We start from the raw sequence: 17,319 nt of genomic DNA, 5'->3' as shown, positions 1-17,319 counted from the left end.
ATCCCTGTCTCGTGCCCCTATGCAACATAAAGGTCTCAGTGTTCATTCCGTTCACAGTGAGGAATGCGGCCGGAGAGGCATAGATAGTGCGAAAAAATTTAACAAAATCAGCCCCGAATCCCTGGCAATGAAGGACTCTCAGCAGATGCGACCACGACACACGGTCAAATGCTTTATCAGCATCGCAACTCACTAGTAGGGATGTTCCCCCCGGGGACTGGGTCGATGCGGTCAATGCCGCCAACAATTGTCTGATATTATGTACCGAGGTTCTCCCCTTTACGAAGCCGGTCTGGGACGGATGTAAGAGCGTGGGCAGTAAAAGTTGCAGCCTATGCGCCATCAGAGCAGTTAGAATCTTAAAGTCTTGATTTAGGAGGGAAATTGGACGGTACGACTGAACTTGGGTGGGGTCTTTCCCCGGTTTTGGTAGAATTATCACACGGGCTTGATTAAAAGTGGAAGGAGCATCATTTCCTGATAAAATGGAATTAATGAGTGATAGGAGATGGGATGCAACATGGGGTAACAATAATTTATAGTATTCCGCGCTCAAACGTCTGGGCCAGGAGATTTGCCGTTAGCTAATTGTTTAACCACCGTCACCAATTCTAAGTCGGTGACCGGTGCCATGAGGGAAGCCCTGTCGTCTCCAGTCAATGTAGGGGATCCGGCAGAGCGGAGGAAGGCCATGCCACTAATAGGGTCATCCGGTGGGGCAGTGTAAAGTTCCTTATAGTAGGTCGAAAAGGAGTCTGCGATGACCGTTGGGTCAGAGGTCAATTGAGGGCCTGCATGTAGGGATAAAATAGTTGGGGCGGGGCGCTGACTACGAACCATGTTCGCAAGAAGCTTGCCTGCTTTGTTGTCCCATTTATAATATCTATGTTTTTGAAAGTCCAGGGCGTATTGCGCCCTTTCCGTGCAAAGAGTATCATAGAGGTGTTTCGTTTCGATATAGGTTCTACGGTTATCCTCTGTTGGGGAAGACAACAGTAGTGCATATGAATTAGTGAGTGCCAGACCCAGATCCTGATATCTCTGATTAAGGTTCTTACGTTTATTTGCAACATATGCAATGACGTAACCTCTCATCACCGGCTTGGAGGCAGACCAGAAGAGATTTATGTCATCTTCATGCTGTGCATTGTCTTTAACATAGTGTATGAAATTAGTCTCTAAGTAAGTCTTAAATTCAGGAGATGTCAGTGGCAAACGCAGGATTTTCATGGGGGGGGTTTCCGTACATGTATGTGGCCCTTAGATTTTATAAAAAAACAATAATGATGCAAGACCACAGCATACCAACGTGTTGGGGGTACAGGCTCCTGCCTTTTTTACTTGGATTCAAATTAAATACAGAGTGCACCTGAGTATCATTTTGTATGTCAAATGAGTGCCGTACACACATACACTAGCATACTTACAAACACACACAGCATACATACATACATACACACGGTGTGCATGCACACACACACAACAGTGTACATGCGCACAACACACATACATACATCCAGTATACATGCACACAGCACACATACATACACAGTATACATGCACACAGCATACTTACATACACAAAGTGTACATGCACACAGCGTACGTACGTACGTACGTATATACATACATACACACACACAGCAAACATACACACACACACACACACACACAGCGTGGAAGGAGACCGGCAACTGCCAAGCCACGACATGGAGCAGATTCACGGGACCAGCAGGTGACGTCATCAACAACTGCCGATCGCGGCTAGACGCATCTGAAGACAACGCATTACCGGACAGCGGAGGAAAAGGTCCCGATTAGTGTAAGATAAGGACAGGTAACCTGAACCACTATCAAACTCCAGTATACCGGCTCTTTCCACATTACCCTAAAAGAGCTGTAAACATTTATCTAACAAACTTTTTCTTTACAGGTGCCACTAATGATATTCTTTTCTTCAGCTTTATCATTACTTTTTCATTAGCGCCTATGTCAATTGTTACACACAGCACACAGTATACATGCACACAGCCACACACAGTATATACATGCACACAGCACACACACAGTATACATGCACACAGCACACATACATGCACTCAGCCACACACAGTATACACGCACACACACATACATACAGTATACAACTATACATGCACACACAGAGTAAACGTGCACACATACTGCCATATATACACATACAGCATACATGCATAGAGTTTACAAACACACCATTGACAGGAAGCACAGCCCCTCCACCCAACCACATGCTACTCACAGTAATTGGGACATCATGTACACTACTGTCCCCTCTTTCACCTGGCTGCTGCAGTAGTGCTGAGTGGCTGATAATAGCAGGGACAGCTACTGCCTGCCTCACCAGGCTCTGTCATAATGCCCAACGTACTGCCTGAGAGGAGCTGCGCGCTTTCGCTGCAGCTCCCCCTACAGGCAGACAGCACAGCAGCTGCCTGTCAGTGTAAGGACACGGAGGGAGATGCTGCAGCCACGTTACAGGTGCAGCTCCTCCGTAGCCAGAAGAAAAAAAATCGGTCACCAGCGCGGATGGATCGCCCGCCAGGGGGGGTTTCTAGGTACTCGGAAACCCCCCCTGCGTGCGCGTATGGATGTGTATAAGTAGGAGGGAAATCTCCAGTTAAATGAGGTAGTTTTGGGAGATTGCAGGTCTAGTGTGAACCAGGTGGGTGCATGGTCAGAGATGGCAATGTTTTCTACTTTGGAGTCGCTTACCCTGGAGAGCAGTGTATCGGAGAGCATCCAGTAGTCAATTCGGCTGGAAGTGGCATGTGGGTGCGAGAAGAACGTGTATTCTCGGCCGACAGGATGCTGATGTCGCCAAGGGTCAACCAAATTAAGCGAGGACAATAGAAATTGTAGAGCGGCTGGTGTGGAGTGTGCGCGGCCACTAGGTGTATCTGATCTATCCAAAGTAGGGTGAAGTGTAGAGTTAAAATCTCCCCCAATTATTATCCTGCCCTCAGCCCAATCCTGAAGTCGTACATATATATCCGTGAAGAAAGCGTTATGTTCTGAATTAGGCGCATATAACGTCACAAGGGTATAAAGTTCTCCTTCTAGTTGTAGTTTTATAAACAAAAACCGGCCTTCTTCATCAGTATGGGTATCTAATATCGTATATCTGAGAGAGTTGTGGAATATAATTATCACACCCCTCTTTTTGGAAGTGTATGAGGCCGATGTGTAGTCTTGGAACCAATTGTCTCTCAGGACATTAGGATCTCCTAATTTCCAGTGTGTCTCTTGTAACATCGCAACATCTGGCCGTAGCCGCTTAAGGTGTTGCAATATCTTCCTACGCTTGACCGGGGTATTTAAGCCTTCGACGTCCCAAGTAAGGAACTTGAGATTTGTCTTAGTCTCCGAAGAAACTGCCATTTTAATCAAAAATCAACCGATGCCTGTCCTGTCGGACGTGTAAAACATCAATACAATAAACCATGTGGCTCTCCCCATCCCAGCGAGTAGGGAGGCCCAACTATTGTAAATACCAATGAATCCATGCCATGTGATCAGTAGGAAAAACTGTTGTATGCAAAATATAGTGGTTATGTCCATTTTCTGATGTAGTTTTTTTTAACCCAAAACAGTGGTCCAGAGGACACTTTATAAACCATAAACATAATTCTATCTAAATAAACAGAAAAGGGAGGGGGAAGAAAGGGAATGAGGATTAAGTAAAGAGGGAGAAGGGGAATGAAGGGGGGTAGGGATATCCAGGAACATTCGGTTCCACAAACATACTGTGCGGTAATGATCATAACAATAAGGTAATTTGTAAGCAGCCATACATTACCAAACATGAAATCATTAGGAAAGATGAGTAATATTCTGAGTCTATGGGAAAACATGTTATAAGTCTTTGGGGTATATGCAATTCACGGCGAATCGCGGCAATTTTTCGCCGTTTTTTAATTCGACTAAATTCGCCAGGTGAATTCCGGAAGGTGGCTTCCGGAATTCACCATATTCAATGAAAAACGGATTCGCCAGAGTCGCGGGCGAAAATCGGCCGATTTGGCGGATTTTGCCGCGATTTTAAAAAACGGTAAAAACTGGAAAACCCCGGGGGAAAAAATGGCGTGGGGTCCCCCCTCCAAAGCATAACCAGCCTCGGGCTCATCGAGCTGGTCCTGGTTCTAAAAATCCGGGGAAAAATTGGCCAGGGATCCCCCTTATTTTTAAAAACCAGCACCGGGCTCTGCGCCTGGTGCTGGTGCCAAAAATACGGGGGACAAAAAGAGTAGGGGTCCCCCGTATTTTTAACACCAGCATCGGGCTCCACTAGCTGGACAGATAATGCCACAGCCGGGGGTCACTTTTATGCCGTGCCCTGCGGCCGTGGCATTAAATATCCAACTAGTCACCCCTGGCCGGGGTACCCTGGGGGAGTGGGGACCCCTTCAATCAAGGGGTCCCCCCCCAGCCACCCAAGGGCCAGGGGAGAAGCCCGAGGCTGTCCCCCCCCCCCCCCCATCCAATGGGCTGCGGATGGGGGGGCTGATAGCCTTTTGTGATAATGAAAAGATATTGTTTTTTCCAGTAGTACTACAAGTCCCAGCAAGCCTCCCCCGCAAGCTGGTACTTGGAGAACCACAAGTACCAGCATGCGGGAGAAAAACGGGCCCGCTGGTACCTGTAGTACTACTGGGAAAAAAATACCCAAATAAAAACAGGACACAGACAACGTGACAAGTAAAACTTTATTACACACTACCGACACACACATACTTACCTATGTTGACACGCCGACTGCCACGGTCTCCGACGATCCGAGGGTACCTGTGAAAAAATAATACTCACCTTCCAGCGTCCAGAGATAAATCCACGTCCAGAGAGATAAATCCACGTACTTGTAAAAAAAAAAAACGCAAATACCCGCTCCATACCGGACTAGAAAGGGGTCCAATGCTTTCACATCAGACCCCTTTCTCCCGAATGCCGGGACACCACGTGACTCCTGTCACTGAAGTCCCTTCAGCCAATCAGGAAGCGCTACTTCCGTGGCGCTCACCTGATTGGCTGTGCGCTGTCTGTACTGTGACAGCGCATCGCAAAGCCGCTCCATTACTTTCAATGGTGGGAACTTTGCGGGTAGCGGTGGGGTCACCCGCCGGTCAGCCGCTGACCGGCGGGTGACCTCACCGCTAGCCGCTAAGTTCCCACCATTGAAAGTAATGGAGCGGCTTTGCGATGCGCTGTCACAGTACAGACAGCGCACAGCCAATCAGGTGAGCGCAACAAAGTTGCGCTTCCTGATTGGCTTAGAGACCTTTCTGTGACAGCTGTCACTGACAGGTCTCATTCGTGGAAAGGTGTCCCATGTGTCAGCATGGGACCCCTTTCAGTCCAGTGGTCGGGTATTTGCGTCTTCTTTTTTTGCCAAGTACGTGGATTTATCTCTGGACCATGGCTGAGGTGAGTATATTGAACTTTTCTTTTCAGGTATCCGTGGATTCTACATGGAGAAGAGGACCGATGTCGGCGTGTGAACATAGGTAAGTATGTGTGTGTCGACGTATGAAATAAAGTTTTACTGTCGACGGTGTGTGTGTCCTGTTTTTATTTGGGTATTTTTTTCCCAGTAGTACTACAGGTACCAGCGGGCCCGTTTTTCTCCCGCATGCTGGTACTTGTGGTTCTCCAAGTACCAGCTTGCGGGGGAGGCTTGCTGGGACTTGTAGTACTACTGGAAAAAACAATATCTTTTTATTATCACAAAAGGCTATCAGCCCCCCCATCCGCAGCCCATTGGATGGGGGGGGGGGGGGGGGGGGACACAGCCTCGGGCTTCACCCCTGGCCCTTGGGTGGCGGGGGGGGGGACCCCTTGATTGAAGGGGTCCCCACTCCCCCAGGGTACCCCGGCCAGGGGTGACTAGTTGGATATTTAATGCCACGGCCGCAGGGCACGGCATAAAAGTGACCCCCGGCTGTGGCATTATCTGTCCAGCTAGTGGAGCCCGATGCTGGTGTTAAAAAATACGGGGGACCCCTACTCTTTTTGTCCCCCGTATTTTTGGCACCAGCAGCAGAGCCCGGTGCTGGTTTTAAAAATACGGGGGATCCCCTGTCAATTTTTTCCCCGCATTTTTAGAACCAGGACCAGCTCGAAGAGCCCGAGGCTGGTTATGCTTTGGAGGGGGAACCCCACGCCATTTTTTTTTATGATTTTACCGTTCCAGCATAAAAAAAAAAAAAAAAATTTTAAAAAATATAGAAATAATATTTGTGCCTCCAAAAAAAAAAAAGTACCTAAACCCTTCTAATATAAATAGATCTGCTATTCCCAAAAAAAAAAAAAAAAAAAACACACAAAAAAACATGTTTAAATTTTTTTTATTTGTTTTCACCCTCCAAAGTGTGGCGGATTGAAAATGACGAATTTGCTGTCTAAAAGCACTGCTGTCGAATTTCCAAACTTGAATTGAATATGCTTTGGTCGAATTGCAGCACTTGTATCATTGCAGAAAAGTCGAATTTGCAAAAATTCGAATTTCAAAAAGTCGAATTTTGAAAGTCCGTTTTTTGGTCGGAAAGCACTGAATTGCATAGGCGATTTTTTTTTTTGGTCGAAAATGACCCGAAATTCGACAATTTCGGGAATTCGACCGCAATTGCATATACCCCTTTGTCTCTGGAGGCCGGCGAGGACGGATCTCGTAACGATTCTGCAAACGTCTTGGCTGCTGAAGAGGTGTCGAACAAATACGTTTTCCCATTATATTGAGCACGAAGCTTTGCTGGATAAAGCAGGGCGAAACGGATTCCTTCTTCAAATAGGATCTTGCAAGCTGGAGAGAATTCCCGCCTTCTCATGGCTACATTATACGAAAAGTCTTGGAACAGAAGCAATTTATCGCCGTGATAGGCGAGGCCTTGAGCTTTGCGGTATGCTTCCATCGTCTTGACCTTGTCCGTGTAGTTAAGAAATTTAAATATGACTGGCCGGGGTCTGCGGCGGTCCGTCTGGAAGTCAGGGCCAATGCGATGAGCTCGCTCGATCAACATGGATTCACCTCCCGGCAAACATCCAAGTTCCGTCGGCAGCCAGGTAGAGACCAAGGACAGCAGCTCCCGAGGTTTGACCGATTCTGGCAAGCCTATCAGCCGGAGATTATTTCGACGATTACGATTTTCTAAATCCTCGAGCTTTTCTTGTATGGCGGAGATAATGGATGCTTGACTATCGACGATAGAACGCGTTGCTGTCAGATCATCTTCCAGGTTCGAGACCCGTTGTTCGGCCTCATCCAGCCGGGAGCTGTATTCCTTTAGCTGCGTCATGATGGAGTCGATGGCGTCTTTCAGACCGGCGAGTTTCTTGTCCAACAGCGGTGAGAGGATGTCAGAGATTTTCTGTGCCCTGGTCACCGCGTCTGCCCTGTATCTGGAGGGGTCCGGTACACAGTCCAAGACATTGGTATTGGGTGAGGGAGGCGGAGAGCAAGCATGCATGGAGGCCGAGGCCCTAGTTTCCTTAGTTTTCACCGGTGCGGATCCGCAACCACCTCGCTGAGATTTTGCCACATATTTATCCATGATAATAAAAAGAGGACGTGTCGTGTCACGATGAGAAAGTAGATGAAATCAATTATCCTGCCCTGCAGGGAGTATTATGTCTGTCGAGTTACAAGTGCGTGGGCACAGCTGACGACAATGCGGCATGTCAATCGCCGATGGGATAATATATGTTCTGCGCGCAGCAGCTCCAGAAGCTGTGCGAGGGTCAGCAACCTCTCCCCCCCTTCACGGAGAAATGTGTCGGCACGAATAGATGGTAGGCAGGGGTGTAGGGAGAGCAAGTAGGAGGGCTGCGTTTACAGATCCTGTGGTCTGGGAGAGGCACCATGCAGGGATTCAGGCATCAGGGGTCATACAGGGCGCAGCCAGCAGCTTTGGAGAGCACACCTCAAGTGATTGTACTGTTGCTGGCTTATATTGCGCAGCAGAGCAGTCCAGTGTGGCCAGTACCTGTGTTTGTATTGCGGGGGAGGAGGGGGGCCTGCACGGCGTCTCCCCCTGGCTTCCAGCGGCGTCGTCTCCCCGCCGGCTGGGTCCCGCTCTGTTGCCTAGTAGCGTCCGCTGCTACGAGCCGGGATACAGGGGCGCGATGGTCCGGCACAGCACCCGCTTCTCTCATCTCGGGCGGTAGGCAGGACGGGGGAGAGGGGGAGCAGGGCGCCCGGCCACTTTCATGATGGCGGCCGCAGGCTGCACACGCCACAGCTGGCGTCCGAGATCCAGGGTTGGAGGCGTCGGGGAGCCGGGGTGTTGGTGCCCTCTTGCCCACCTCTATCTCCGCCAGGCCCTGTGATGTTTGGAGGGGCCGGAGTGTGTATTTGCTCCCCTTATTAGATGGTAAGGGAGCAGGGGGACAGAGCTCTCGTTAAAATGCGGCCAGCCGTAGGTCCGCCCACCGGAAGTCCTTTTCTTACACTCTTAAGGCTATCAGCCCGGCACCCACCACCTTCACCTCTGGCTCTTGGGTGCCTGGAGGGGGGGGGGGGTAGAATCCTTGATTTAAGGGGTCCCACTCCTCCAGGGAACCCCAGCCAGTGGTGACTAGTTGGGGGGGTAATGCCACGGCCGTAATAAATGTGTCCCCAGGCTGTGGCATTATGTCCCTGACTAGTGGAGCCCGGTGCTGGTTTTAAAAATACAGGGGACCCCTACATCTTTTGTCCCCCGTATTTTTGGAACCAGGACCGGACTAAGAGCCCGGTGCTGGTTGTCTAAATATGGGGAACCCCTGTCCAATTTTTTCACCACTATTTAAACAACCAGGACCGACTCAAAGAGCCCGAGGCTGGTTATACTTAGGAGGGGGGACATCACGCATTTTTTTTTTTAACCCATTCAACCCTTTTTCATTAAGTTAATGGAAGCCCTGGACAACAAAATTGGCAGCGGGCATCAGCTCAGGGGCAGTAGCGGGCATTGGCTCGGCGGCAGTAGGGGTCATTGACAGGATTCGGCAGACATTATGGCTGTAGTGCCTCACCAGCCACTGACCTCCCTGCACGCCACTGATATATATTTAATGTAGGGCCGGATATAATGAAGTCCGAGTTGGCCGGAGGTGCGGGTTCCTGGCTAAACTCGAGTGTTTTTTTTTTTTTTAAAGCAGCAATTATTTACAAGGCACGGTTTTGCCTTGTAAATGATTGCCACTTTAAAAAAAAAAATCCAATGTTGGCTGGGAACCCGCACCTCTGGCCAACTCAGACGTTATTACATCTGGCCCATAGTAGGCACTCTGGAACTGCATTAAAAATATTTGCCCTGGTGCCACCCCGGGTTAATCGAGCCCCATGTATAGCAGTGTAGATCACAGGTCTTCATACGGAATGAATAAAGGAATTCTGAGCCAGTTCAATGTTGCCACCATTATGAAGAGCAACTGGCTTGTTAGTCCTTTATTCATTTGGTATGAAGACCCGTTATTTTCAAATGCAATTTTAGAATGGAAATTGCTCTATGACTATTACAAAATATTTGGTCTGTCTATCTACAATAGTTTAACGAACCTTGCATAGACTGAGTCACTTCAGTCTCCACCCCCATGCTTGGCTCCTCCCCCCTCTGGAAACCCTCTCCTGCAAATCCTGCATTTGCCCCTGGCTGCCTGCCCCCAGTAGTGCGACAATTACTCCTTTGCTTCCTTTCATCTCGGCTGTAGTGTGTAGTGAGAATTGTGCTGCTAATTGCTACCCGTGCTCTTTTTTTACTTTTTCTGTTACTGTAATGTAAAGTTCTGTGTATCCTGTATTGTTCTGCCATATATATGGTGCTGCGAAACACTTGTGGCACACTATAAATAAAATGGAATAAAATAATTGTTAATCAGTCTGAAAAAGTGCAAGTGTATATATAGGTAACAAAATCTAGATAGATATGTTCAGGTATAGTACTCTGCATTGTGTTTACAGCTATGATACAAGATTCATTGTCACCTATCCTAAAGAACATTGATGGAAAGAAACATTTGGAGACTAGATATTTTTTTTTTTCTATGTAAACAATAAAAAAATAAAAATAAAGTTGGCATAACCAAAAGGAAACTAATTTAATTATTCATACCATATATTAAACTCCAGCAACGTAATGGCATTCTCAGTTACATTTTTTATTTGAGTGTTTTTGACATATCCTTTCAGAACAATGATTTCAAAGTTAAACATGACAGGAATTTTACACTTGTCCATTAATGTAAGAGGAAGTGAAAGGCCGGGGAAGTTTTTTTTTTTTTTAGCAATTGTGTTAGTTACCCACCCCAGCATTTTACCTAGATATTTTAATAGGCAACTTCACGTCACGTTGTTTCAATTACACCCCACTGCTAGATGTGTAAGCTCTTGTCATGGTGAAAGTAATATCTAAGCAGCACAGCCGGTGGGACATTAGTGATAGAGAGATGCCTTGACACTTCCTAAGGCCTGTTTCCCTTTATGGCCACCACAATGTGTGAAGTTTCCTTCTTGGTGGAGACTTAGATGCTGGGATTGAGGGCTGCGGCTATAGGTCAAGCTAAACTCTGAAAAACAATGGAAAAAAAAATTCTATCAAAAGTTCGGTCTTGAAAAAAAAAAAAAAAAACCATGAATGCACTCCAAAATGTCATCCAAAAAATTAAATTTGTTAGTGATCAATTACACATCATGTCTAACATCCATCTTAAATGGATAAAATGAGGTACATCTTTCTCACTATATTTATTGCCCACCCTGTAGTATTATAGTCATTGCACATTTAAATGCACACAAAAGTATTTCCAGGATCAGACCCTTTCTGACCCAGGATGCTACCAAGACTCTTACCCACTCACTGGTCATCTCAAAACTGGATTACTGTAATCTCCTCCTGACAAAAACCTCTCTCCACTCCAATCTATCCTCGATGCTGCTGCCCGGCTCATCTTCCTCACCAAACGCACTACGTCCACCTCTCCTCTCTTACTAGACCTTCACTGGCTCCCCTTCCAGAATCAATTTCAAGCTTCTCACACTCACCTACAAAGCATTCACCCACTCCTCTCCCATCTACATCTCTGACCTTATCTCCCTTTACTCTCCCACCCGTCCTCTTCGCTCTGCTAATGCACGCGGACTCTCCTGCCTACAGATTACTTCCTCCCACTCCTACCTCCAAGAATTTTCACATGCTGCTCCATTTCTCTGGAATTCCCTACCTCTCCCCCTCAGACTCTCCACAAAACTTCAAACAGGCTCTCAAGACACTTCTTCACAAAAAACCCAGCCAAATTTCATCCTAATCCTCTGTTCCACGCTCTCTATGTACCCCGTCTGTCTGTCTGTCTGTCCCTCCCCTTTAGAATGTAAGCTCTCACGAGTAGGGCCCTCTTCCCTCATGTGCTTATCCTTTCTTACTTTATTAATCTTCAACTGCACCAAATCCTGCAGTCTTCTGCCACCTGATACTTATTCCAGTGTCATCTGCTGATGTAGCTATGTTTATTTACCCTGTACTTGTCCTATACTGTCATCAACTGTAAGTTGCTGTTATCCTGTTTTGATGATTTGTTTATGTACTCTGTAATTGGGCGCTGCGGAACCCTTGTGGCGCCATATAAATAAAGGATAATTTAAGATCAACTTTCACTAGTTATAATATTTACATCCTTTTAATCTTCCTACACAATTTTCTTTACTGCATTCTGATATGTTGTTTGACCAATTACTTATTTTAGGCTATTTTGTTTATGCACCAATGACACTATGGGGGACATTTACTAAGCAGTGATAAAAGTGGAGAAGTGAGCCAGTGGAGAAGTTGCCTATGGCAACCAATCAGCTGCTCTGTATACTTTTATAGTATGCAAATTATAAATATTACGTCAATGCTGATTGGTTGCCATGGGCAACTTCTCCACTGATCCACTTCTCCACTTTCATCACTGCTTAGTACATCTCCCCCTATGACTCATTCTGTAAATGGCAGCCAGAACTATATTCGGGTAAGTTTTTGCACTCCTTCTCTGGGCATCCAAACCCAAGATACCCAAAGTCACATGACCCACCAGACACTCCTCAACATTGCGCTGGCACAGTAAATATGGTTTGTCAGTCAAATGACAGTTGCACGCTACAGAAGCAGATCAGTGAAATTTGTCATACCTATAATTCTTAAACTAATTTGATGTTACCTATGAACACATTTGATGCCATAAAATGTAGAATTTGCACACCGTGAACGTTTCTATTTCAGCCCAACCTCATACTGTATGCATTAAGTTTCGTATATCACTTAACAGTGCATTGGTTGTGTATTGAATTCATTTTGTGAAATTAGTCAATTGAAGCACAAAAGGCATGCATGTAGATTAGATTTGTGTTTGTCCATATGCTTCACAAAATGGACTCTGGTACAAAGCTCACTTTGTCCCAGTTTTGGGGGGAAATAAAAAATAGTGGATTAAATTTTTTTTGTAAAGGGTGTCCTGTACAGCCGCCTGCTGGCAGCAAGTGTACAATAAAGGCACCTTCCGTACAATAAAGGCACCTTCCGTACAATAGCGGTCAGCTTGAGTGCCCCAGTTACCTACAGTACAAGGTGGCAGATCATTTTTCAGGTTAGACTCATACATTTTGCAGCTCTGTCACCTAACTTGAGTTACCACAGAAGGGAAGGTTACAAAGTATCTTGTGTATACTGTATGGTCTCTGTTTCCTCCCTGCTTTTTGTAGAGTCTGGTAGATCAGTATAATGTATTGTGAAGTGCAATAGAAGTATACAGTAACAGCCATCTCCAAACAGTCTAATAACCACCTGTAAGTCTTAAGCAAATCACCAATTGCTATAATACTATTCCCAGGATTAAAATCGGAAAACTGCACTAAACCCCAGGAAGTGTGTAGAGGTACAACCCTACTATTCCTGTTTGGTAGTCCTCTGCATTGTTGCAGCTAGTCGTGTTTCTTCAACTTCAGTCCTCAAGGCACAGTAACAGTCCAGGTTTTAAGGACAGCCATACTTGATCACAGGTGACTTAATTAGTACTTCAGTTATTCTGTATTTAATCTGTCCTCAAGAATGTCTTTCCTTAAAACCTGAACTGTTATTGTGCCTTAAGAACAGAGATTAGGAAACCCTAAACCTAGTCTTTACCACTTTAAAAATCTCATCCCTACAAACTAAGTCACTGATCTCCGGTAGAACTTAATCACACTGTTTAGTTGGGATCCCATATGACAATGCGCTATTTAATTGAGATTGTTACCAGTAGAATGTATTGAAGCTTGCAATTTGTATCCCAAAGACTTGCAAGAGGAATCTATACCCACAGGCTAGCTTCCCCATGTTAACTTTCTAATATAGAGAACACTATTGGACAAGTAGAGTCAGGACAGGAATCTTCTTAAGGTTTGTGTTTGAACTGTTAGATGTGTAACAGTCTCTGGTTACTGGATGAGATGTATTCTCAGTTGGAATGCTAGCAAGTTTTGGCTACGGGATGGGATGTATTCTCAGTTGTTATGCTTAGAGTTTCAGCTACAGTTTAATACTCCAGTTAGATTCCCGCTCGGCCACTCGGCTCTCTGAAACGGTTTGCCCGCTACGTTCAGCAATCAGACCATCTGACCAATAGGAGGCTTCCAAAAAAATGTACATTTTATTTAAAAAACCAGAAGATAAATTAAGATAAAATAATGCATTAACAGATTAGACTGTCTGTAATAAAAAAAAAAAAGCCACATCCTTGAAAAAAAGTGGACCATATCATAAAACATTACCTTCTATACAATATATACACAACAAAGAGCAATAAGTACAAATTAGGAGATTAATCTGATCCAGTGCTGGCACAGTGGCATGCTGGGTTTTATTGAACAGTTTATAAATTGTGGCTACAGCATGTTTGGGCATGACAACCACCATCTAATGCCAAATAGTCCATCAGTGGGGAACAGAAGATACAAGAGGCTCAGATTGTATAGTGTAGACCAGCGACAGCTATTCTGTAGGCAAACCATTATGGAATGGCCTGGGTACACTAGGAGTGTAGTTCAACAGTTGGAGACCCACCAAGGTTTCCTATAAGCGGTAGTTCTAATAACCACCACAGGTGAAGCTTAACGAACGAGTATTTTTGCCACCCACCAGACGCTTTCTTGTCCTGCAAAGCAAGTTTGCCTGAGAGGGTAGGTCAGGGCATTCGTCCATTGCAGAACTTTGTGCCAGTTTTGCAGCCTTCAGCTCTCTGTAGGGTAGAAAGCATAAAATCAGACAAAAGTACAGATTACAGCTTTTTTATTTTAGTTTCCGTGTGGGGATGGGGTGGAGAGTTCAGACAGACAATGGCAGTGACAATAGAAGTCTATGGAGAATTACAAAAACTCTGGTATAACAAAGCTGGTTACATTTAGTCTGTGGATCCTTTGTAGGATTAGCATTGTAGGAGAGATGGCAAGATACCCAGAAACCCATCGCTTTGGCTTTCGTATTAGACAAATGATGGACACTAGTTGCTGGCTGCTGTTGCACTTTCAGGTACCCCGGCACAAATTATCCTTCTATGTCTGGTAGCCTCAATGATAGAAATTAAATGGATTACTTAAATCCTTGCAAATGCTCCCGTGACACAGGAGTGACGCCCATGATGTGTCATGACTGCAGGAGGGCAACAGGGGCATCCATGCAGGAGGACTTGAGAAAACTACAGGAAATGAGTCCAAGTCTTATAGGCCCTACACACTTAGAGATTTTACTGAATGATATGAACGAGAACTTGTTCATATCGCTCAGTGTGTAGTCGCCAACGATGAGCGGCCCCGCGCTTGTTCATCTTTTGTGCCGGCTTGTTCATACCTGCAGGCCAATATTGAGACAATCTGATCCATATTAGCATGCAGGGCTATGGAGCCGGGTGACGGGGAAGTGAAAAGGGGAGGGGGGGGGGGGAGATATGTCCTAGTCTGGGAAAGATTGTTCCTGTGAACAGTGCAATAATAAGCCCGCTGGCAAGACCTGGTCATGTAGGGAAGGATGTATCAAGCCTTGGAGAGAGATACGATGGAGTAGTATCCCAAAGCAACCAAAGTTCTAACTGGAATTTGAAATGCTGTGCTAGATAAAGGACAGTGTGAAACCGATTAGTTATGGGCAACTCCTCCACTTAATTTCTCAAAGGATTGATACATCTCCCTCTAGTGATATCTGGTGGTGATTTCCACAAAACCATACCCACCAACAAACTGCTTTCCCAACTATCACACAATGTGGATTATTTTTCAATTGAAAGTGTTCCAGACAGACACACACACACACACATATATACACACTCATGTATATCAGAAGACCTGGTACCCAGTCTACCTTGCCTGTGTATTCTTTCCCCTGCCTTGTCTATACCACCCCTATATGTATGGCCCAGAGATACAGTAGGAGAGCCTCAGCTATCGATAGGTGGTCCACCTACAGGACACCACCACTGGTGGTTGTGGAGGACAGAATCACAAAGAGGGGGTTACCATACTGTACCATCAGATGCACCTATATTAGAGATAACCCCACTGACCTCTCCAGCATGGCTGTTTTAAACTTCTCAACATTGAGTTGTTTCTGAAGCTGCGCTGCCTTCCCAAGGGATCGCCGGAGTACAGAATGTTTAATCATGGCAGCTGCCGAGGGTCTTGATTGTGGATCTGGGTGTATCAGTAGCTGTAGTATTGGGAAAAATAAAACGTTAATTTGCAAGATGCAAGTAACTGAATCTGTGTAATCCTTTCCGAGAGTAATCGCTCCCAAACATTACCCTTTAGGACCTATCTATGGCTGAAGTCCAGTGGAAGGCATTCCTATTAGTCTACCTGTCCCATGCAGTTACACAAGCTGGCCAGCCGGAGGAACGGGGATTCCTCTATATCAGGGATGGGGAACCTTTGGCCCTTCAGCTGTTGCTAAAACTACAAATACCAGCATGTCCTGCAACAGTTTTGCAATTTGGCCATGATAAAACTGTTGCAGGGCATGCTGGGATGTGAAGTTCAGCAAAAACAGCTGGAGGGCTAAAGGTTCCCCATCCCTGCTCTATACGGGTGTAGTACGTTTCCCCAGCGCTTGGGATCCCAGCGCCGAGGTCCCAACCGCCATAAGCAGAGGGGAACGCAAAAGAGCCCCTTGCGGGCACGGTTGCACCATGCTGTTTATTCTCCCTCCAGGGGTGTCGTGGACACCCCAAGAAGGAGAATACTTGTCGGTATACCAGCAGTCGGGATCCCGGCACTCAGATGCCGAAATCCCAACAGTCTTTATATCAAGTGCCACCCGCTCTATACCCATGTGTGTCATTTTGAACTGAGCTGGGTGTGAATTGAGGCTCAAATCCAACAGCACAACTTCTAGCCACTAATAGCATCAATACACACATCTAAAGGGGTCTGGGACTGAGGGTCGACACCTTAGGTCGACGCCAATTGGTCAACACACATTAGGTCGACACCTTAGGTCGACGCCAATTGGTCAACACACATTAGGTCGACATGGAAACCGGTCGACATGGAAACCGGTCGACATGGAAACCGGTCGACATGGAAACCGGTCGACATGGAAACCGGTCGACATGGAAAAAGGTCGACATGGAAAAAGGTCGACATGGAAAAAGGTCGACATGGATTTATGTTTTTTTTTTTTGTCGTTTTCTTCGTAGAGTGACCGGGAACCCCAATTAGTGCACCGCGTTCGCTCGCCATGCTTCGGGCATGGTGCCTTCGCTCCGCTACCGCTTCACTCGGCACACTTTACCGTTCCAATCGTAGTCCACGTGGATCGTTAAGTATGAAAAGGTTCAAAAAAAGAAAAAAAATCGTGAAAAACTCATGTCGACCTTGTCCCTGTCGACCTTGTCCCTGTCGACCTAAGGTGTGTCGACCTGGAGTCCGGATACCCATCTAAAGCCACCTACTGAAACCAATAGGAAGTTTCCAGGACAGAAATTAAAGTTTGAATTGTCCCAGACTTGCAGAGTTAGAGGTCAGCAGCTAAAAATAAGATTTTACTTACCGATAAATCTATTTCTCGTAGTCCGTAGTGGATGCTGGGACTCCGTAAGGACCATGGGGAATAGCGGCTCCGCAGGAGACAGGGCACAAAATAAAAGCTTGAGATATCAGGTGGTGTGCACTGGCTCCTCCCCCTATGACCCTCCTCCAAGCCAGTTAGGATACTGTGCCCGGACGAGCGTACATAATAAGGAAGGATATTGAATCCCGGGTAAGACTCATACCAGCCACACCAATCACACCGTACAACTCGTGATCTG

The 17,319-nt window shown here is 46.1% G+C and overlaps 2 protein-coding genes across 8 annotated transcripts in view; both read right to left on the bottom strand.

The window, feature by feature from the left end:
* The window catches only part of SSBP1 (single stranded DNA binding protein 1), a 76,969-nt gene extending 74,583 nt beyond the window's left edge, over positions 1-2,386 (bottom strand). Inside the window, exon 1 of the mRNA XM_063928980.1 lies at positions 2,279-2,386. The gene's annotated coding sequence lies outside the window, so the exon portion shown is untranslated. The remainder of the gene's footprint in view (positions 1-2,278) is intronic.
* A 7,702-nt stretch (positions 2,387-10,088) lies between these two features.
* WEE2 (WEE2 oocyte meiosis inhibiting kinase) overlaps positions 10,089-17,319 on the bottom strand; it is a 36,759-nt gene continuing 29,528 nt past the window's right edge. For 5 of the 7 annotated variants that reach the window (XM_063928973.1, XM_063928976.1, XM_063928977.1 and 2 more), the window contains exons 11-12: positions 15,577-15,719; positions 13,711-14,259 (exon numbers count right to left, since the gene is read on the bottom strand). In XM_063928973.1, the coding sequence (XP_063785043.1) occupies positions 14,109-14,259; positions 15,577-15,719 (294 nt within the window). In that variant the 3' untranslated portion in view covers positions 13,711-14,108. Of the gene's footprint in view, positions 10,576-13,709; positions 14,260-15,576; positions 15,720-17,319 lie in introns of those variants that run through there. The other 2 variants (XM_063928979.1, XM_063928974.1) reach the window with 2 other exon arrangements.

This window comes from Pseudophryne corroboree, chromosome 6, assembly GCF_028390025.1.
Source record: "Pseudophryne corroboree isolate aPseCor3 chromosome 6, aPseCor3.hap2, whole genome shotgun sequence".
NCBI classification, from domain to species: Eukaryota; Metazoa; Chordata; class Amphibia; order Anura; family Myobatrachidae; genus Pseudophryne; species Pseudophryne corroboree.
This window is presented reverse-complemented; position numbering and strand designations above follow the sequence as displayed.